General features: G+C 35.0%; 2 protein-coding genes and 1 pseudogene across 2 annotated transcripts; 2 read left to right on the top strand and 1 right to left on the bottom strand.

The window, feature by feature from the left end:
- The first annotated feature begins 97 nt into the window (after positions 1-97).
- On the top strand, positions 98-17,354 carry LOC114399858 (annotated as a pseudogene).
- On the top strand, positions 2,107-3,296 carry LOC114399859 (kinesin-like protein KIN-7D, mitochondrial). Its single transcript, XM_028362075.1, has 4 exons — positions 2,107-2,508; positions 2,650-2,747; positions 2,866-2,944; positions 3,120-3,296. Exons 1-4 carry the CDS (start codon positions 2,288-2,290, stop codon positions 3,121-3,123), a joined length of 402 nt encoding a protein of 133 aa, XP_028217876.1. The 5' UTR covers positions 2,107-2,287; the 3' UTR covers positions 3,124-3,296.
- A 1,907-nt stretch (positions 17,355-19,261) lies between the features above and the next one.
- LOC114400248 (succinate dehydrogenase [ubiquinone] iron-sulfur subunit 2, mitochondrial-like) lies at positions 19,262-22,659 on the bottom strand. The gene is made up of 2 exons (XM_028362599.1): positions 21,906-22,659; positions 19,262-19,772 (listed from the first exon to the last, which is right to left on the bottom strand). Exons 1-2 carry the CDS (start codon positions 22,565-22,567, stop codon positions 19,601-19,603), a joined length of 834 nt encoding a protein of 277 aa, XP_028218400.1. The 5' UTR covers positions 22,568-22,659; the 3' UTR covers positions 19,262-19,600.
- Between the last annotated feature and the right edge of the window lie 427 nt (positions 22,660-23,086).

The raw sequence follows: 23,086 nt of genomic DNA, 5'->3' as shown, positions 1-23,086 counted from the left end.
CTTCCTTTCTCTCTACATCTCATAAAACCCTTCCATACTTCAAGCAAGCTCGAATGACTGAGAATCGAACTATTTTGAGTATTTTCCCATCTTCAAAATGGCTCACTCGTTAAGAAGAAAATCCATAAAACCAACAACCCCCAATTTCCTCAAATCACTCTCAGTCCCCCAAATTCAGCAGCGGCTGGCAACGGTAGCGGTGGCGGACGGGGACCCTCCGTAGTCGCCTTCGTTGTCGTTCATGTTCTCGTCGGAGGGGGAGAAGGTGTACACAAAGGTGCTGGTAGGGAAGTGGAAGCTGTCGTCGTCCTCGATGGTGACAATGTCGATGTCGTTCATGACGGGGTTGATCGTGGGGAAGAGGTTCTACAAAGAGTTGAAGACTCAAGAAGCTGACGACGGGAACGGGTGGACGGTGATGCTCGATTACAGAACCCTGAAGACTCCTTCCAAGAGACCCTTCAAGCTTCCCTCTCTTCCTCTTGCCAAAGCCATTGCTGCTAAATGGGAATATCAGGTTTGCTCTTTGATTTTGACCACCTTCTCTTCTTGGTGTTTAATTTTCTTTTATTCATTTTTTGTCCCTCTTTTTTTCTTCAACAATGTTAGTTGTTAGTTTTGTTTTTGTTACATGGAGATCCATTCTTCTCCCTTCACCATCAAGCCAACCCATAACCCTTGTCTCTCTTGTTTTGTTGATACCACTTTTAGCGGAAAAAATGGTTTGTTTAGATAAATTTCTTCTGTGAGTAAAAATGTTACATGAATACCCATTATGTTATTTAACACCTAGAAAAAGAAAGAAAAAAGAAGAAGAAAGATATAGGTGTAATAGGTCTTATGATGCAATAGGAAGAGAGAGAAAAATGAGAGGGGTTGGAGGAATGTTTAAAATGATGAGATGTTTGTGTATCATTTACCCTTTCTGTAAACACTTACAAGATAGGAAATTGAGAAGATAAATGACTTTGGATAAACTTCTCAAAAGGACAATAAGAAGAAAAAAATGAAATAAGTTTCTCCATAAGCTAATAAGTTGATTTATGCATATGTTAAAAATCATCTTTTAGAGAAGCTAATACAAAAGAGTTTTTGCAAATTAGTTTACATTTGGATCCAAAAAGGCCCAAAATTACTTGAGCTTTATTAAAATCAAATTTAATTTACATTAAAGCTTTCTCATTTAACTTCTCTAAAACCACTTCTTTGAAAGCTGAAGTGCATAAATTGATTTTAATTATGAGAGGAGCTCATGAAGAATTTACCGTCTTATTGCTTTTTTTTTTTTTTTATCTCTATAAGTGATAATGTAAAAGTTTATCGAAACATACTAAAATGTTGTGTTGAATGAGTGGCAGGATTGGTATTGTATGAATTAGACATTATTTATGAGTGAACATTATGAGGTTGTTTGATTTATGTAGAAAGTCCAGCTAGTGGGAAAAGGCATGTTTGTTGTTAATGTATGGCTTTTTGTCAATGTTATCAATGACAGAACATGATAGAAGGCCAAAATTCCGCCATTTAAACACGCCATTGTGGGGTTTTTTTTCCCATAAATACACTTTCTCTCTCCTACTTTTTTCCAATCTACACTACTTTATAATTTAATTCCCAATATACACTACTTGGGACTTTCTCTCTCCTTTTTATTTTTTTTTAATTTAAAATATTATAAAATATAAATATTATATTATATAATTTTTTTTAATTGGTTTTAAAATTACTTATTTATTAAATTAAATTTTACAATTTTATTTTTTTTAAAAAAAATGAATTCGAAAAAAATCTAATACACACATTGTAAATGAATTCGATAGACATAATCACACTTCACTACTAAAAATTTAGCTTTTTACGTTGTTGATTCTAAGACGGTTGTAAATGACTGTCTTAGAAAGTGCAACAGTGGTGTTTTCGTAATTAACTCAAATGTAACGACAACGTTTTTGCACGACCGTCGTTGATAAGGCATTCAGTAGGGAACATGTAAATTTTTTATTTTGATACAAAGACAGTCTTATCCTCATGACCGTCTTTGTATGCTTGGTGCCACTCTCTCACCATTTAAACTCTGACCATGCCCTACATTCTCTCACTGCAACTCACCATCTTCTTCACCCACTCTCTCTCTCTCCCACTCTCCCCTGACACACCAACTCGGTGAGTCAACTCGACGGCCTCATCCTCACGTGCAAGGAGTAGCTTGCCATTCTCGCACCGCAAACCCTCAACTCCTCACTCCTCAGCTTCCTCTTCCACTTCTTCCTTCACGAACAGATGCGTAATGCCTCGCTACTGTTCCTCTTCCATGTCGTCGTTTTACATCTCTGGTGGCGGTGGACGATCCATGACTCCGAGTTGCGGTCACAACGAGTCTGTCTACTACGGCTACGGTAATCCTTCGCTGGTGGAGTTCGGGATGGATGAGGAGGTGATCACGGAGCCCGTTGATTCGTCCAGAGCTCGGGATAGCATTTCGGTCACGATTCATTTCAGACCGTTGAGGTAATGCTTAGATCTGTGGCTATGGAATCAGATCCATTAGATGTGGATTTTAGAGAAACCGAATCGTTCGGGTTGTTTCTATTCTTGTCGCGTTGAGTTATCTGAGATCAAATGAGAGGTTACGATGTTGTTTGGTTGCAGTGAAAGAGAGTACCACAATGGAGACGAGATCGCGTGGTATGCAGACGGTGATAAGATTGTGCGCAATGAGTATAATCCAGCTATTGCTTATGTGTTTGGTATTTTGATTTCAAACTTTATTTTCTTCATGTGATTTTTTTAGGGAACTAATGGAGAGCAATTAGTTTTTTGCTTTTAGTGTTGAGATTATGGAAATGGATCGGATTTATGTTTCAGGGAACTTATCTGGAGGGTATGAAGGAAGAAGCTGTTTTGTCTCCAGGACATGCCCTTTCCTTTATTGCTGTTGGGGAAGGTTAGAGTTGATACTTAAAGTTTCACTTTCCCAAATTACTTTTAATAATATAGCTCTCATGGTTAATTGTTGGTGAATGAAAGGATATTCGATTGTAAAATTCACTACTCGTCAAACTTTGTATTTTGATGCTATCTAATTTAATTATAACTCTCTATGTGAATTCTGCTTGCAGCTGATGGCGCAAATTCTGCTCCATAGGACTCTTCATTCCACTATCTATGAAGTCGATAAGCTCCAAATTGGTGGAGGCAACTTTTTAACCAAGGTAAGCTTTCTTAAACTTCTCTCTATTTTTATTTTTATTTGGTTGGTTGGTTGTACACGGTTAGATTTTCTTTTGTAGTTAGTTAAATTAATTCTTAATTAATTTAGCAAATTAGTTTATTGATAATCTTGCAATGGTATCAGTGCTGGCTTTGTCACTGCCAGAGAATAAACCTAACTAACCTTCATACGTTAATTTCATGAATGGCTAATTAACTTACCAATGGATCCCTCATCCCTCTACCCTTTTTGCTAGTAGATCCTCTGAGTCTCTGTTCTGTTTCATTCTTTCAAACAAGAACATCTGCTTTTCAGCTGTGTTGTGATCTCTCACTTCTAGCTTTTTAACTTTGCAAGTGTTTTAGAATTTCTTGAATGGTGGTAATTGCCGAGTTAGTTGGAACTTGGAAGGGTAAGAGGTTGGATAGATAATTTACTACTATTTTTTTGTTTGTAAAAAAATAAAAATTAAGAGGTTTGTTTTATGAGTATAAATTAAAGATACTAAATTTACGATCACTCACCTATATTATAACCGTATGCGTCTGCATTATTCTTTCAATCAGCATCTTCAGAAAATTTAATGAATACATTATACATATACCTGCTTTCTCATTGGGATAACTATTTATATAATTATGAAATTTTTGTGTAATAAGAAAACACAGCCGGATAGAAAAAGAAAAATATGTAGCAAGATTAATTACGTCATTAAAAAGATAAAAGGAAAAGAGATAATTAAACATATTAAAACGATAATATAACTCTTCTCAGTTCTCAATGGTTATGACTTATGATGATGTGCTATAACCCCTTTGTGAATCCCTTTTGCCACTAAACAATTATATTGTTACAAAAAGATTTTCTGATATTCAGTAGAATCAATTCTCTATTGGACTATGTCACTTTGTATAATCAATATCCACCATAGCAAAATTGCGTGTCTTGATCTCTTTTTCTGGGTTTTCTAGAATTTATGATTGAAAATCGTATCTCCTGATTGCAACATTATATAATTTATTTATTCTTTTTGAAATTTAGTCACTTATCCTGAATGCTGTAACCGTGGGCTCCGGTGCTGGCAACTTTACTACTCTAAATGAAATTGGAATCACATCTTCATGGTAAGTCCAATCTGAAATCTTTCTTCGTTTCACTGTGATGTCTATATATTCTTTAATTTGTTCTATATTCATAAAGAATACTGCCTATATAGTACTATATATATCTCTGTGATTCATTCGAAATTAGGAGACTGTTGACTTAATTAGTCTCACCCTTTCAAAGAAGCCAAACCAATTACAAAGAAGCCAAACCCCAGAACTTGATCTCCCTCCAACATAGTGCTTGTTAGGCGAACACAAGATAAAGAAACGTAAGTTATGTTTAGATAAAAGTTAGAAAAATAATTTTTTAATCACCAGAAACTAAAAATAAGTACAATAAATTTATAATAATTCACTCATTATGTTACATTAGCTAACTAATCTAGATTTTCTTGATAGGAAAATACTTTTAAGAATTCCAATACATATTTCAAATATTAATGTATGAAATAAATAAAAAATATTGCTTTGGGAATAAAAGTATTTTCAATTTTTTGGGACAAAAATCATCTAAACATGTACTTACTTGTACTTAGCTGCTATATATTCTTGTCCACCCACCAAAGGCAATGAGGAAATTCCAACAAAACAATAACTAAAGAAAAAATAAAATGTTGTAGAGAGTTTATTTTTCTTAGAAACTTAGAACCAAGTAATTAAGACACTAACACACAAACTGCTTAATCGCTGCAAAGGCCAAACCAAATGAGATGATATTTTATAGAGCTCTTGTTTTGCAACTTGGACTAGAATAATTGGTTATGACGAGTGTGAGTTTGTGTGAAGCCAAGGAGCAAGGCCTGAAAAGTGAAACATACTTTCACAAGGGAAAAGGTTGGTGTGGTACGTGTCTTATAAGGCAAAGGTTGATCTATTCATAACTTTTATATTCCTATGACTATTTCACTAATGTCACTTAATGCTTGTGCATTCCAGCTCTTCACAACTATCACTGTCAATGAACCTGCTCCTGGTTTGAAGGCTATTTTTAGCTTCAAAGTTCCTGACCAAAGGTCTGGAAAGGTAAGAGATACTCAACCATTTTGCATAACAATCTTGATAAATCTAATGGATGCCTTGGTTAAAGTGGATGATAAGCTACTTTTGTTTGCATAGCTTGTACAATAATTAACTTTCAGTTTTATAAGTTGGAGTTGACAATATGTTAGGCATGAGCAACTGTGCATCTTAGAACATGTTTGGCATGATCTGTGATCCTCTTGCATTGTTGTCTATATATACCTTGGGGTCAAAGTCATTTCATGCTTGGGACTCAATGCGAGAAGTATAGTCTCTATTTGTGCTTTGTTGCCAAATCTCTAACTTTAATTTGAGCAAAGACTTCCTTTTGTTGCCATATAAGTTTCAAACATTTCACATTTAAAAAATTTAAAAATTGTCTGCAACCAATTAGAGTGGCTGGTTTAATTTTAGTGGCAAACTCTGCTATACAATATTTTGACATAGAATACCAGCAAGCAATTTAGTTAGGTAGGGTGTTGGTTTAATTTTTTTATTTAATATTTTTAAAAAGACCTTTCATAAAAATTAGTTCTTATAATTTAATTATATTTTAAGACATGTCAGAATTTATAGAGTAAATTTTTATATTACTGAAACTAGTTTTCCCATCCAAATATCTAATGAAGGAATAACTACAAGTTATTTAGGAAGGAAAATTATATTTAATTTTTCTACTAAACCAATCTCCAGAAATAACATATCGTCTTCTAGATTTTCTGGTTGATTTTCCCCACTGTTGGTATTTTCAGAATCACTTTCTTCCTCAAGCTAAGAAAGAATGATTTGATGAATGTCTTGTTGTTGACGAAGTTCTTTTACTTCTCTTTTTAGATTGTTTATCTCTGTTTGAAGATCTTGGATAGTCGTTGGTTTGGTTGAAGAATTTTCTAATCTCTTGAATATGTTACTTACATCAAACTTGTTGTTTGTAATAAAATCTTTTTGTCTAGGTTTTACCCCTCTCTCTCTCTCTCTCTCTCTCTCTCTCTCTATATATATATATATATATATATATATATATATATATATATATATATATATATATATATATCATTACAAAAACTCGTATTCAATTTCTCATAATATATTTATTTTCATAAGTGATCATGTTTTTATTTTAGTATAACCCGTGTTGTGTCTTCTGTGAAGGTAGCATTCTTCTTCTTGCTTTCTTTACTTCACTTGTTATTTCTATAGAGACCAATATAGTTCAGTTGACTTGAGTAACATCTAATCAAATTAATTACTCATCCATTCCTATATTTACTTACATCACACACACACACACACACACACACACACACACACACACACATATATATATATATCCAATTTCTTTACTGCACCTTAAATTCTAAAGGTATCTATTGCATTATTTGTATTTTTTTGATATGTCACTTTTATATATTACACGTGAATAACATTTTTCTGAGAATAAGAGTATACAAATATAGAAAGATGAAAATCCACATTGATGATTGTACCAAATACCCCACTCTATGTTGTACTCTACTGTCCCGCTTTTATCATAATTTCTTGTGATTATTACAAATCTTATCTTGTCTGTTAAAAAAAATATAGTAGTATATTTTTTAATCATCATAATCAATATATTTTTTTATACATTGTGTTATGGAAGTGATGAAGAATAAACAAGAACAACAACAATAGATGCAACAGAACAGAAATATCATACACACAGATTGAAGCAGAATTGAAAGAGAGAGAAAAGAGAGAAAGAACACACAAACAGATTTACGTGGTTCACCTTGAGTAAGGCTACATCCACGGGAGGGAAAAACAGAAAGCTTTTTATTATGGTTGCAGTATACAAGTGGAAGCTTATCCTATATAGAAAAATACAGGGCATCCTTGCCTTATATAGGCAGAGGACAAAACAGAAAAAATAACAGAATAAACTTCCATATGGATTTAGGTCACAGTCCAACAATTCACCACCTTGAACTAACATCCATATAGGACATAAATTTCACCCTCCAAACACACATGATTTTAACCCCAACAATCTACATTGAGCAAGCTTAAGCAGTGATCAAACTTGTTCTTTGGAACTGGCTTTGTGAACATATCAGCAGGATTGTGCAGAGTGCTGATCTTATGAACTTTGATTCTTCTCTCTGACCGAATGAAGTGATATCTAACATCTATATGCTTGGTTCTATCATGATGAACTTGATCCTTGGCCAAGCATATAGCACTAAGGCTGTCACAGTAGATGTTAGCATATTCTTGATTAATTCTGAGATCATTTATCAGACCTCTCAGCCAAATTCCTTCCTTTGCAGCTTCAGTAAGAACCATATATTCAGCCTCAGTAGTTGAGAGGGCAACAGAAGGTTGAAGTGTTGCCTTCCAACTCACCAAGCAGCCCCAAGGGTGTAAACATACCTTGTTAAAGACCTTCTCTTGACCAGATCAGCAACAAAATTGCATCAGAATAGCCAGTGAGACAACAATTTGAGTGAGATCCATAGATCAAACCTAAATCTGTAGTCCCTTTAAGATATCTGAAAATTCTCTTCACAGCCTTCTAATGTTCCTTCTGAGGTTGGTTTAAGAACCTACTAACCATGCTAACAACATAAGCAAGGTCAAGTCTGGTGCAAACCATGGCATACATGAGACTGCCAACAACACTTGAGTATTGAACCTTTGACATATAGTCCTGATCAGCTTGAGCTTGAACCTTTATCAGAGCAGACAACTTCTCTTTTTCTAAAAGGGGAGTAATAATAGGTTTAGAATCAACCATTCCAAACCTCACAAGTATCTTCTGAATGTAATCCTTTTGAGACAAAAATAGCCTTTTCTGAGTTTTGTCCCTATAGATATCCATTCCTAAGATTTTCTTTGCAGCCCCTAGATCTTTCATATCAAATTCACCACTCAGGAGGATCTTCAGATTTTGTATATCACATATGCTTTTTGCTGCAATAAGCATGTCATCTACATAGAGTAGAAGATAGATCATTAATCCATCCTCCACCTTGTTGTGATAAACACAGCAGTCATAGAGACTTCTCTTGAATCCTTGGTTGGTGATAAAGCTGTCAAAACTCATGTACCATTGCCTTGGAGATTGTTTCAAACCATACAAGGACCTCTGCAGTTGAGAAACATACCTTTCTTTTCCTTGAACTTCAAACCCTTCAGGCTGTTTCATTAGAATATTTTCTTCCAATCTTCCATGGAGAAAAGCAGTCTTGACATCAAGTTGTTCAAGTTCCATATCTGGTTTGCCACTATAGCAAGCAGAACCCTGATGGATGTATGTCAGACCACATGTGAAAAGATTTCGTTGAAATCTACTCCTTCTTTCTGGCTGAATCCCTTGGCAACTAACCTAGCCTTGTATCTTATTCCTTCCTTTTCTGAAAGACCAGGTTTCCTCTTGAATATCCACTTGCAACCTACCACATGTCTTCCTTTAGGTAGTTCAACAAGTTTCCAGGTCTGATTCTTATACAAAGATTCAATTTCCTATTTCATAGCTAACAACCAATTTTCAGCTTCAGTATGATTGGTAGCTTCTTTGTAGGTGGCAGGTTCATTTGAATCTATTTCTTCAGCTGCATGTAATGCATAGGCAGCCATGTCTTCAAAACAATATCTTTCAGGAGGTTTAGTGACCCTTTTTGGTCTCTGATTGATTCCAGAATTGAGCTGTGGAGGATCAGGTTCAGCAACCAAATGAGACTCATTTGCACTGAAATCTTCTAATTTCCCACCTTCTTGAAGAACCATAGGAGATGTTTCGGAATGACCCCCTTTTTCTGAGTCTTTGGTTGTAGATTCTACATCCTTTTCTTGAGGAGAGTGGCAGCTCTGTGTTCCAGCAATTGGAACCTCAAGCTTGGGATGAAATAGATGTGATTCATCAAAAATTACATCTCTGCTGAGAAGAACTTTCTTTTCGAATGGTGACTAGATCATATAGTCTTTCACCCCATCACCATAACCCATGAACATACCCTTTCTTGATTTAGGTACCAGTTTTCCTTCATTGACATGATAATAAGCATTGCAGCCAAATACTCTTAGGTTTGAGTAGTTTGCTGTTTTGCCATTCTAGATTTTAATAGGAGTTTTAAGTCCTATAGCAGTAGAGGGTATTCTATTGATCAGAAAGCAAGCTGTATTGATAGCTTCTCCCCAAAAACTTCTGTTGAGACCAGCATTGGACAATAGACATCTTGTTCTTTCCAGGAGTGTTCTATTCATTCTTTCAGCAACTCCATTTTGCTGAGGAGTGTTCCTAACAGTAAGCTGTCTAACAATCCCTTCATCTCTGCAGAATTTGTTAAATTCCGTTGAGCAAAACTCCAAGCCATTATCAGTTCTGAGTCTTTTAACTTTCCTTTCAGTTTTTTTTTCAATCAATGCTTTCCATTCTTTAAAGCATTTGAAACCTTGACTCTTTTGACTCATGATGTAGATCCATGCCATCCTTTAGTAGTCATCAATTATGGACAGAAAATACCTTCCACCACCTAGTGAAGGTACTCTTCCAGGCCCTCAACAATCAGCATGAATGTAATCAAGAGTTCCTTTGGTGGTGTGAATTGCTTTAGGAAATTTAATCCTATGCTGCTTGCCGAAAACACAATGCTCACATAATTTAAGTTCATCTAGTTTTTGATTTCCCAACAGCTGCTATTTTTGAAGTATCAACATACCTTTTTCACTCATATGACCTAGCCTCATGTGCCACAATTGAGTTAAGTCAGGTATGCTCTTATTTGATCTTGATGCAACAACTACTAGACCATCATCAATACATGTTGTACCTTGAAGTATATAAAGATTACCCTTCTTTATACCCTTCATCACCATTGTAGAGCCTTTCTGAATTTTCATGACCCCATTTTTAGTGTTGCATTTGAACCCTTTTCCATCCATAATACCTATGGAGATTAGATTCTTCTTCAGCTCTGGAACATGCCTAACTTTAGTGAGTGTTCGGATAATTCCATCATGCATCTTGATTTTTATTGAGCCAATTCCAACTATCTTGCATGAGACATCATTTCCCATGAAGACATTTCCACCCGATTTCTCTTCATAGGTGTCAAACTAGGTTTTGTTAGGACGCATATGAAAGGAACAACCAGAGTTTAATATCCATTGATTTTCAGAATGTTGGTGATGATCAACAACTCAGAGAACAAGCTCATTTTTAGATGTGGAACCTTCCTTGGCAACAACAGTAGATGGTTTGCCCTTTTTCTTGGGACAATCTTTCTTCCAATGACCTAGCTCCTTGCAGTAGTTACAGATATCCTTTGGATTGACATGAGTCTTCTTCTTTCCTTTAAACACCTTTTTCTTGATGTTCTTGTTAGAGTTAGAGGCAACTAGACCTAATCCATTTGATTCTTCAGAATTTCTAGGTGCTTTAGATCAAAGTTCCTTTGAGTATAAGCTAGATTTCACCTCCTCCATGGTGACACATTCCTTACCAACACTAAGAGAATTGACAAAGCTCTCATATGATGGTGGTAGAGAGGCTAACAGAATCATGGCAGCATCTTCATCCTCTATCTTAACATCTATATCTCTTAATTCCATCAAAATAGAATTCAATTCATCAAGATGATCTTTAAGAGATGTACCTTCTTTCATGTGTAAACCAAATAGACGCCTCTTCAAGAAGAGCTTGTTGCAGATTGACTTAGTCATATACAACTTTTCCAACTTAAGCCATAAGCCACTTGCAGTTTCTTCATTTGCAACTTCATATAAAACTTCATCAGACAAGGAAAGCAAGATTAGTGAGTGAGCCTTTTCTTCTTGTTCTGCAAGTTCTTCAGTCTTTGAAATAGAGGCCTTTTCTTTTGATTCAAAAGCCACTTCTTTCTTCACAGATGCAGAAGCAACAGGAGCCCAAACACGTTGTTCCTTCAACAAAGAACGCATCTTGATGCGCCACAGATTGAAGTTGTTCTTTCCATTGAATTTCTCAATCCTGATTGTGTTTGACATGATTTCTTGAATGTTCTTGATCACAAAGAAGTAGCGAAAGAACCAGAAACAAGACTCCCACAACTTGATCTTTATATTCAGACGAGAATCTTGAATTCCCTTGATCGCAACTTGAGCTCTGGATACTAGTTTGTTGTGGAAGTGATGAAGAACAAACAAGAACAGCAGCAGTAGATGCAGCAGAACAGAAATATCATACACACAGATTGAAGCAGAATTGAAAGGGAGAGAAAAGAGAGAAAGAACACACAAACAGATTTACGTGGTTCACCTTGAGTAAGGTTACATCCACGAGAGGGAAAAACAGAAAGCTTTTTATTATGGTTGCAGTATACAAGTGGAAGCTTATCCTATATAGAAAAATACAGGGCATCCTTTCCTTATATGCAGAGGGCAAAACAGAAAAAATAACAGAATAAACTTCCATATGGATATAGGTCACAGCCCAACACATTGTGTTTTCTTTTATATTTATTTTTAATTTAACTTAATAATCTATTTTTTTGAATTTATGAATTTGAGTATTTCGTTAATTGCACCCGTGTTAATTCAATTTTTGACGTTAAATAATATAAATAAAAAATAATTGTTAAATTATCGATGACAAATAATAAAAATGAAAAACAAATTAAATAAATTCTTTATAAAATAGAATTTCCAATGCTTGATGAGGGCATTCATTATGGGGAGGGCATTCATTGTATTTTGACAAGTTTCTGTGTGATTGGGCTTCTTCCATGCTTGATGATGAAGGATTTGTTAGTTCTTTTGATGCCCCTTTGATTATGCTTGTGGGCTACTTTTTGCAACATGCTTCAAAATGAAAATGAATTTTGTGTTAGGTTTAAAGCTATTGATTCATAAGTGAGTCCTAATTGTTTTATGATGCTTTGGATAAACAATGCTACTGGCTGGAGAACAAATATGTGCAGGAATTATATTTAAAAAGCTGTTTATAGTTTGCTTGAAAGATCTAGTAAAAAATTGAATTGAGTCTCTCAATTCTTTGATAGTTTAGAATACTATGTATTTTTAAAAAAATATTATAATTCAAATAATGTGAATTAAGGGTTTATATCTTTCATTTATTTTATTTTCTTAATTCAGTTTTCCCACACTCGAGTGAGCTTCATTTGTAATATGTATTTTTTCACAGAACTTGGTCTTGAATTACGACTGAAGGACAATATCCAGGGAAAAACAAGAAATTGGGAGACGGTGTGACAGAATCTCTGAAGTTAGTTTTGTTGATTGCTATGTCTTTTCATTTAATTTCATATTTTTTCCTGGATACATATTTCTTAGTTTTCCTGTTATTCAGGGAAAAGAAATTATTTCTGGTCCTTATTTGAATGAGATGCAAATTTACTGGTATCTCAGTTTGACTTAGAATGATCAATGGTTTTGCAAAGATTGCAAAAGAAATGTTGATGTTGAGTCTTCCTCAACATAGTTCACTTAAGTTGTATCTAGACATAAATTACTTAATAAGCATCTTTGATGCTATGTTGCGTCATTGCCTAATATTCTGTTTGTTGTAAAAGGCTGTATTGAATCATCCTTTTGTCATCTACAAAAATAAGAAAACTTAAACCTATGTGTTTCCCTCATTTATATATAGCTTGTTTTATATGTAGCTTGTTTTAATGATGTCATTTATTTATTTACTACTTTCATTGTTGAATTTTGACTGGAATTTATAATGTAATTAGTCTCATACAAGACATTAGGTTCAATTATATTTGAATATTGTTATTGTCAACAAAATAAAAAAAATTAATAATTCTACATCGATTATACAGAAAACTGATGTAAAATGCTTCAACAGGTTATACAGAAAACTGATGTAGAATGCTTTACCATGGGTAGCATTCAACTACATTTGACCGTCACGCCCGATGTAGAATGCTGACAATTCTACATTGGTTATTAGCAAAACCGATGTAGAAAGTGAATCATTCTACATCGATTTTTGTAATAACCAATGTAGAATGATCACATTCTGTCCAATCGTCGTAGTAGAGCGACTATGTTTCAACATCGCTGGCTATAATGACACGTCAAAACCGATGTAGAAAGACACTTTTAACCGATGTAGAAAGCCTGCTTTGTAGTAGTGAGACTCAATCCTCACTTCAAACACCCAGACCACCTGGAAGGTTTAGAGTAATGTTACAATCCCAAAAGTGTGATTGTGGTGAATATCAGGTTAAACACTTACCGTCTTCTCATGTCATGACTGCATGTAAATCTGTCAATGTTGATCCCATGAACTATGTGCCGATGTTATTCACTTTACAACATATTTTGCACGTCTACGAGATCTTTTGGATCAATGTGGCAAGAATATGAACGAAATCAGTGGGGTCCTCATCCAAGAAGAAAGAGGACTGCAAAGGGTCTTCCCATTTCAATTTGCATTCCTACTTAGATGGACGAAGAAGAAAATGAACACAGGAAAATAGAAAAAAATGTAGAATTTTCCGACAACATCATAACAGAAACAATTGTCTTATCATATCTCCATATTAAGTTTTTCCTTAGCCAAGTGTAATTGTTTAAGTATTTTATTGATAATGCAATATAATGTTCTTCTATAAATAAATTATTAAACAAAAAGTCTTCTCATTTTTAATTAAATCTAATGACATAAACAAACAAATTATATTTAGTAATATAATTATATTAAAAATAATTATATTAGAAAATTCAGATTTTAAATAAAAATATTCACCTAAAAAATATGTTAAGTAAATTAAATAACAAAATAAAAATAATTATATTTAATAATATCATTTTCTTTAAAAGAATTAAAAATAAAATTATAAAATTTAATTTAATAAATAAGTAATTTTAAAACCAATTAAAAAATTATATAATATAATATTTATATTTTATAATATTTTAAATTAAAAAAAAAAACAAAAAGGAGAGAGAAAGTCACAAATAATGTATATTGAGACTTAAATTGCAAAGTAATGTACATGAAAAAAAGCAGAAGAGAGGAGATGTATTTACGGAGAAAAAAAACTCACCATTGTGCCTTATGGCAGTGCTATGGCGGGCCTCCCTTCACATATTGGCTATGGCTGTTGGCAAACTGCCACGCTTTTCTGCAATGGTGGCACCATGGCCGTTATTTAACAACACTTGTTTTTGTATAATTGTATTCATATATAAGTGATGTGTTGACGTTTAGTTGACAATTACTTTAAGTAAGAGTTAATACTGAGCAGGCGAGCACAGAAGTTGTCCATGTTAATTGATGAATTGATCATGACTATTTGTATTATCATCCAGTGTAGAGGATATTGTTATATTGTTATTCTCAATGCTACACGATTAGCAGGCCTAGCTGATGGCTGAAAAATTTCCACCTTTTGAAAATTTATAGCTCACTTTTGGACTTCAATGTGAGCTTATGTCATAATTTTGCACTATCATGAATACTAGGGCTGCCTGGTATTTTTCATCATCATTGCCAAGAAAGAAGCTTTAAGCTGCGAATTCATAATATTAAATTTTCCTCCGAACAGGGTTAAAATAATTTAAAGTCTCTCGGTGGGGTGATATAGATACTGCTAGCCTCCCCTTCAATATGATTATATGTCCCTTAAATTGCCATTGGAAATACTTAAATAATCTCAATTTGAAGCTGCATATTCTGTTTAATATAGTTATGGATGTTTAGAAGTGTCATTACTGCTAATGCAGTTTGATTTATTGCAGCAAACGGATGGCATAAGGCCCTTCACAATGCCTCTTATGGGACTTGCTTGCACGGCCTTGGAAAGAGTTCCACTCACAAGGAGCAAAGTTATTGAGAATTTGATGAAGAAATTTAATCAAGATTTAGTATTTTGTCGTGCACCTGATGACAATGAGCGGCTATGTACATGGTATGGTATTGATTGATAGCTTGGTATGTCTTTACATGTCTGATCTCAGCTAATTAAATTATGATTTCCTCATATAAATATTTGTTGAGTACATTAGAATTTTTTGAGTTGAATTGAAGTCATCATCTTTAGATTATATTGTAAAAACCATTTTCATAGAGCTCTTTTAATTGATGGTTTTCGGAGTGTGGATTTTTCTGTAGTGCAATTATTTGAATTTTATAACTTAGGCTGCATTTATTGCAATGGAAATAAATAATAATGATATCTTCCCGCCTAATATGATCATGAACTTCAAGTCTTGTTGAATAATCTGCATTATTGTAGTTGCAGGAATGATTTTCTTTAATACAAGCATCTAAGCTTCTTTTTTTTTTTTCTTTCTTTTAAGCTTAAATGTAATTTTGGTCCTCCTATTTTTTAAAATTCGCAATTTTGGTTCCTCTATTTTAAAATAGAGACATTTTGTCTCCCTATTTTTTAAAATCCACAATTTTAGTCCTCCTATTATAAAATAAAGACATTTAGTCTCTCACTTTTGTAAAATTTACAATTTTAGTCCTTCTGTTAAACTAAAAACATTGACCGTTAAAAGATTAACATTGAGTATGACGTAGATTAAACAAATGATCTCGAGTCATGTCACTAAATTGAGCCACATTAGGTTAAACAAATAATTTGTAATTTTGGTCGTTCCAATAGTCACTTTTTGAATTTGATGGAAGGACCAAAATTACAAATTTTATAAAATTTGGAGGACCGAATGTCTCTATTTTAAGATATAAGACTAAAATTAGGGATTTTAAAAAATAGGAGGACTTAATAAATCTATTTTAAAATAAAGAACCAAAATTGTAGATTTTAAAAAATAAAGGAACCAAAATTACATTTAAATCTTTTTTATCAGTGTCACAGCTAGTTTAGGTCAGTATGTAAATAGAAATTTCACTGTGACCATTTCTTTTTCATTTATCATTGGGTTGGTATTGTTGTGATTATATATATTTGGCAAGCTGTATTCATGTTTCACTCTCCTGTGGAAGCTGTTCAGAGACATAGTGCATTGTTAAGAGTATATTTTAGCTTTGCCTACCTAGAATGATTGTTAATTTTTTTGTGCAATGCTCATGTTAACTCAACCTGGGGTCCCATACTTGGACCCTAATCCTGGTAAAGGGTGAGGGTTGTAACAGGCCCTTGACACCCAACACATAACTTGTTGAAACCCCAAACATGAATGTTTTTGTTGATCAAAGTTATCTGGGTTACGTTAAGAAACATCTCATTGATTTTTGAGTAATAAGATGTACGGATTTGAATATCAAAATTCTATCTTTGCAGATCGCCAGGTGGAGAAAATTGATCCATTGCTTCGTTGGGTGGAGTCAGAATTTGGCTTTAAGCCAGTTGTTTACTCCAGCTTTTTTGGTGAAAAGCAGGAAGATGGTCTTCTAACGGCTATTGAGAACCTTCTAAAGAAAACAGATGATTGTGAATTGGCAGCAATTGATGCTATTGCAGCATCAGCACATTCGTTAACTTTAGCTATTGGAATGGTGCAGGGGAAATTGCAAATTGAGGAAGCAATTGAACTTATTAGACTTGAAGAGGATTTCTCAGGTACATACTTACATGACTATCACTATAATCATAACCTGATTCATAATCTTCTCTCTATAATGTGCTTAAATATTGAAGTACGGGACTTAATCTTGACATGATCTGCGAAATAAAAGTCTTGATTCTCTGTTTCAGGTGAACAGGTGGGGCCTCGTAGAAGGTGGTCATGATGTGGATATTGCTGATCTAAGGGTGCAGGTTTCATCAGCAATTGTATTTCTTGGTTTGTCAAGATGCATATAGGTTTTTTAACATCCTTTCGTGTTTGCATTACCATCCTAAGAACTAGCTATCAGGCTAGACTAGAATAGGAAACCAGGGGTTGTTGTAATATCCAGATCTTTCCAGAGGCAATACATATTCTTGGGTACGCATAATTTGCTTTGTAGATGAGTTTTATTATGGTTACAGTTTTATCATGAGTTGAAGCATTATCAACATGACCTTACAAGGGCCTGATTTGTCCTGGAATAACAGGTAAAATTCTTTGTACAAGTGTTTACTTTCAGCTTCATTGTTCATCGGAAACAAATTTGTGGGTTGTGGATTAGAAGATGATTACGAAATATGCTGTGGAGACTCATCATAATTTAACACCGGTAACCTAGGATGATTTGAAATTGTTAGATTTCAGCTTAAAATCATTTGTTATTAAGTAAAGTTGTTCAGCGGATATATAAACTATATCTAGAGAGTTAACAAGTGTGCCTAATAAATAGGTAATTGATCAAGATGGACTATAGGCTCTATTATTGTGTTAGATATTATTTCTAAAATCAATTGACATTAATATAAGTTGTATCGAGAAAGTTAAGACAAACAATGTGGGACTTTCTAATAGAAATATTTTGAGCATGATTTTTGAGATTGAATGTGATTTATAAAAGGAAATTTTTTGGTACAATTTGAATAATTACTTGCAACATTTTTTATGATTTTATATTTGTTTTATGTATTGAATTCTTCACTCAGCCTATTTCATTCTGCGCTGTTCTTTTACTAACAAACTTTGCGGTTGTATGAAAATGTAATTATTTTTCCTCTTTCTTCGTATTGGCTAAAGAGCTGGTATTGTACTAGAAGAGTTAAAGTCAATGGGAATCCTCTGAATACTTTGGATGAGAATAAGTGGTGTGAAGAATGCAGTCCTTTGATTCTGTAAATAGATTGTGCCGGTAAGCGCCGAAGAAATAACCCTCAAGTTAAATTGAATATAAGATACTTGATTAACTGTAATCCTTACTGCTAGTGTCAAGTATTTTTTTTTTCCGGAAATATTAGTTGTTAATTGTTAGTATTTTGTTAGTGTTAAGTATACACGTGGCTTTTAAGGATCTTTCTGACAGCATAGAACACAAAGTGGAGGGCTGTTTGGTGATGTCACAGCTACAACATGCTGTGTCGCTGTCATTGTTGCATCCTGTAGAAACATTATTTGTCTACCTTGTAAGGATTTAGGAAATCTGCAAATTCTGTAATTGTCATCCTAAGAATTTGGGCCAAACTATTTATCATTGCTAAATAAAAGTGGCACGAAAGGTCTATTACAAGCTTATACTTTTCACTGCATTACCTGTTATAGTCACATTAAGATGGTTGGATACCCTGAGAAATCCTGAGAATTGAAAGGCGAGTGCTACCTTGAACATTAATGCCATGCTCAGAAGAAATCATGAAAATCATAAACCAAGCTACTGCCAACTACTTCATGATTGTGATGGTGATATTTTACTTGGTATGAGATTTGCTCAATGGTATGTGAAGTTTTTCTCAATAGTGTTATATCTGGTTCTCAACTGAAACTCTTTAATAAGAGAACTAAAGTTTTGATGTATGATATGTAAATCATTGAATCTCTTTCACAAGTTCATACTTTTTTATATAAGCTATGATTAGATGTACTGATCATTCTAAAGTTGTGTTAATTGTGAATACACATTTTCTGATTTTCATTATATTGCTACCCTATATAAATTGAAGATTCCTCATGACAATTCTATTAATCGGGCGTTTCAAATTCAATATTTTTAGTTTGATCAAGTCTCTTAATGTAATTTGGTTTAAATAGAACAGCTATGACCACCAAAACATGCACTCAACTACCATACTCCTAACATATAAGAACAACAACCATGAATTTTATTTTAATACATCTTTGTTTATGTCAATTCATGATTTGATACAAATAAAATTTAAAACTTCGATCAAATTAAACGCAATTCCTGATTTATAGTAATTTAGGAGGGTCCAACTCCAAGCTCCATATTGATCATCACCTTGATCAAGAATTTAACACGATTGGAAAGCATTAAAGCAACAAAATGGCTGTTTAGGTAGCATTGGGGGTGTTTCAAGTTCCCAATACATTTACATGCATATTACATAAAGGGACAGTTAACTCAGAAGAGAACTTTGAAATTTTTATTTAAGACAAAAAGAAACATGCGTGCCTCCCAGTTTCCAGTGCAAATCTTTTGGGGGGAAAAATCCAGGGAGTATTTAGCTTGTATATCTAAATCCAACATAGCTACAGCCAATTTTATGAGATGGGGTTCTGTTTGCTATTAACATTTATTTCAGAGAAACACAAGTCAATAAAAACTTAAAACCCAAGTTTTACAAAAGGGGCTCAGGTTTTATTAAGAATATAGCTAAATCATCCCCAACTACGAAGAAAATACAAAGTTGCAACATAAATGATCAAATGCAAACATCATCATGCCTCTAACAATAGGATTTTATGCTTTAGGCTGAAGTGACTTGATATGTGAGATTTGCTTTCCTGGGTTTAACCCCTTTGGGCAGGCTCGAGCACAGTTCAATATGGTGTGGCAGCGATAGAGCTTGAATTCATCATTAATGGCATCCAATCTCTCCTTAGTGTACTCATCACGACTGTCACTTATCCACCTGCAAATACCACCACAAACAATATCTCAGATTTGAATAACCCAATCATCAAGGTATCTATAACAGAGACACACTGCAGCAGATAATATGCAATGAATTCAATAAAAAAAAGTATCTTCTAATATGGAAACTTGCACTCATTCATTCTTAATGATCAAGATATGCCCCTCTCATTCACTTGCATTATTCACTAAAACTGTATTTCCTACAAATTAATGTAGGCACGAAGAACAGTGAGTTTATACATAATCATAATCATAATCAGTAAATATCAGGTATGGAGGCAAGATCTGAAGTAATTACTGACTTCCTTACATAATTCAGTAAATATCAGCCATCTTGGTTAAAAGAGTGACACTAAGAATGCAGAGGTATTGCACTTTGAAGAACAGTACAGGTATCATTCATTTGTCACATTCTTACTAGAAATACCATCTTGTTAATACTAGTGAATTCTGATCAATCCCCAAGCATTTAAATAAATCCTATAGAACTACTAAAACACCAACCATAAGGACACATGAAAAATGTCACTGGAGTATAATAAAATTTCAATCTAAAAAGCAAGCATAATGTTACAATCACGAACATAGAATTCAGCAAATAATGACACATGAAAAATGTCACTGGAGTATAATAAAATTTCAACCTAAAAAGCAAGCATAATGATACAATCACGAACATAGAATTCAGCAAATAGCATCAAAGAATGTATTAAAGATACAATCACAAACATAGAATTCTGCAAAGGGCTCTCTTATACTAGCTGAAGTACAAACTACAAAGCTAAGAACAGCAGAGCTGAGATATTATGCTAATATTAACCTAAGTAAATCAACAACACACCATGCATATATCATGGAAGGTGTGAACTATAATCCTTTCTCAACCCAAGGTTCAAATCTAATTATCATAAAAATACAACAAACACATAGAATCAACCAAATAGCGTACTCAGCATAAACCAACTAACTGACAAACAAAGCTAAAAACACATACATGCTCACATATTCCAAAACCAATTTCCTATCACCCTCAATTTCACCCAAGAAAATCAATGCAACACCACGGATATTACTAGAATCTTGGTGGTGAGCCACTAGCATTCAGGAAAAGGTTGGAGTCAAACGAAAATTTCATAAAGTTGGTCACTTACATAAAGGAAAAGGATAAAAAAAGACAACTGGAAAAATATATGACAGTTAAGAGTCAGTTTGAATAGACTACTGTTCAAGTACTTATAAAAGAAAAACAAAAATGAAAAAGAATTGAAGAGGTAAAATAAAGCAAACCTCTTGCACAACAAATGCACCTCAAATTTTTCAGAAGATCTCTTCTTTAACTTCCTCTATGAACTTCAAGAAGAGAAGTCCCTATTAACTTAACAGACCTCAACGGTCAACACTCTTGCCTTAGTAAAGTTCAGCAGTACAATTTCACAATTGAAAAAGTCCCATAAGCTAAAAGCCAATCCAAACAAGGACTAAGAAGATACCACTAAGGCAAAGAAAACGGTGTTCATGGAAACAAACAATATACCTCTTTATCACGCTAGATGCAGAAGTATCACACAAGAAACAAAAAATGTCAACACATGATTTTCAGATTTCCATAAAAACTCAACAAATGGTTATCACGACATCCTTGTTTCTTGTAACCTACTTCACACACATGTAGGAAAAAAAACTAATTGTTGTCACCGTATCACACAAACACGCCCAAATCACAAAACATGATAAAACTTTAATTATAATAAAAATCCAAAATTCCTATCCAATCAACAAAAACACACAGAACCGAACCGAATAGCATATCCCAATGACGTGATTTTTTTTTGGAACGAAAACCTTAGGTGAGTTGGGTCGGAGGCTCACGAGGACCAAGGCATACGCTCAAAGAGCGCTTACTGATGTTACTTAAAAGACCATCAACAAGGTCTGTTGGTCCACAAATCAGCAGGAGAAATCAAACACACATTCTGGCTGCTGTTGCTGTTGGGATATGAGTTCGTTACTTACAAACTGGAATGGACCGTGATAAAACTATAATAATATAAAAAAAAAAAAAAAAAGCCAAGCAACTGCGTCTAAATTTTGCGGTCAAAATAGAAGTGTGTAGTGAAGCGTTAGTTACCTATTAGCGTGGAGCAACGCGGCGGGACCGAGGTAGGACTCGGGGTTCCACCAGTAGCTGGGGCAGGACGTGCTACAGCAGGCGCACAGTATGCACTCGTACATCCCATCGAGTTTCTCCCTCTCCTTCTTGCTCTGTAGAATCTCCTTCCCCGGCTCCGGTGGGTTCTTCCTCTTGAGCCACGGCTCGATACTCTTGTACTGATTGTAGAAGTTCGTCATGTCGACGACGAGGTCCTTGATCACGAACATGTGTGGCAGAGGGGTGATCGTGGTGGCGGCGCCTTCGGAGGGGATCTTGGTGAGGCACGCGAGGCCGTTGCAACCGTCGATGTTCATGGCGCAGGAGCCGCAGATCCCCTCGCGGCACGAGCGGCGGAACGTGAGGCTCGGGTCGATCTCGTTCTTGATCTTGATGAGCGCGTCCAGGACCATGGGCCCGCACTCCTTTAGGTTGATCTGGTAGTCCTTGAGCTCGGGCTTTGAGGGGTTCTCCGGGCTCCAGCGGTAGATTTGGAAGGTTTTGAGGGTCGGGGTGCCGCGGGCCTTGGGCTCCACCTGCTGGGCCTGGGCCTCCGACGCGTGGGCCCGGAGGAGGGCCAGCTTGAACCCCGGCGAGGAGGGGAGCCTCTGCGCCGCCCTCTTCAGTAACCCTGTCGCCATCGAAGCGAGTGAAGAAGGATTGCGATTATATTATTTACCGAAATGGGTATTGGGGATTCTTCGGGAGTGTTGTGTTTGTGATGTGCGTTCTGCGTTTTTTTGTTTTATATATGAGGGATGGGTGGGTTGGTGAATTTGGAGGGGGAGTGAGGGTAGATTAGGAAGTTGATGTGTTTACGGGTCGTGAGTGATTTTTACTTAGGATTAGGAGTTTAGGACTAAGGAAAGTACGGGTGGTGGGTGACGTGGCAGGAGGGGAAGCGTTCGTGGATGGGTGTTACGTGGCATGTTTTGTGCTGCATTTAATTTTTTTTGCAGAGTATAAATGAAGGTGAGTGTTCACCATGAGCATACTGCCATGTTGGCTGAGCGCGGGTCGGATTCGGACCCAAAATCCTCAATCCATTGAAAACTGAAACTCATCACATCTTCTTTGCTGTCGACCGATTGCGCTCTTAGATTCATTGGGTTTCGGTTCTCAGGTTGGCAGGTGTTGGTGGGTGGGTTATTTTGGGTTAA

The sequence above is a fragment of the Glycine soja genome, chromosome 19, assembly GCF_004193775.1.
Source record: "Glycine soja cultivar W05 chromosome 19, ASM419377v2, whole genome shotgun sequence".
Lineage (NCBI taxonomy): Eukaryota > Viridiplantae > Streptophyta > Magnoliopsida > Fabales > Fabaceae > Glycine > Glycine soja.
The sequence above is the reverse complement of the archived record's forward strand: the minus strand, read 5'-3'. Positions and strand labels throughout refer to the sequence as shown.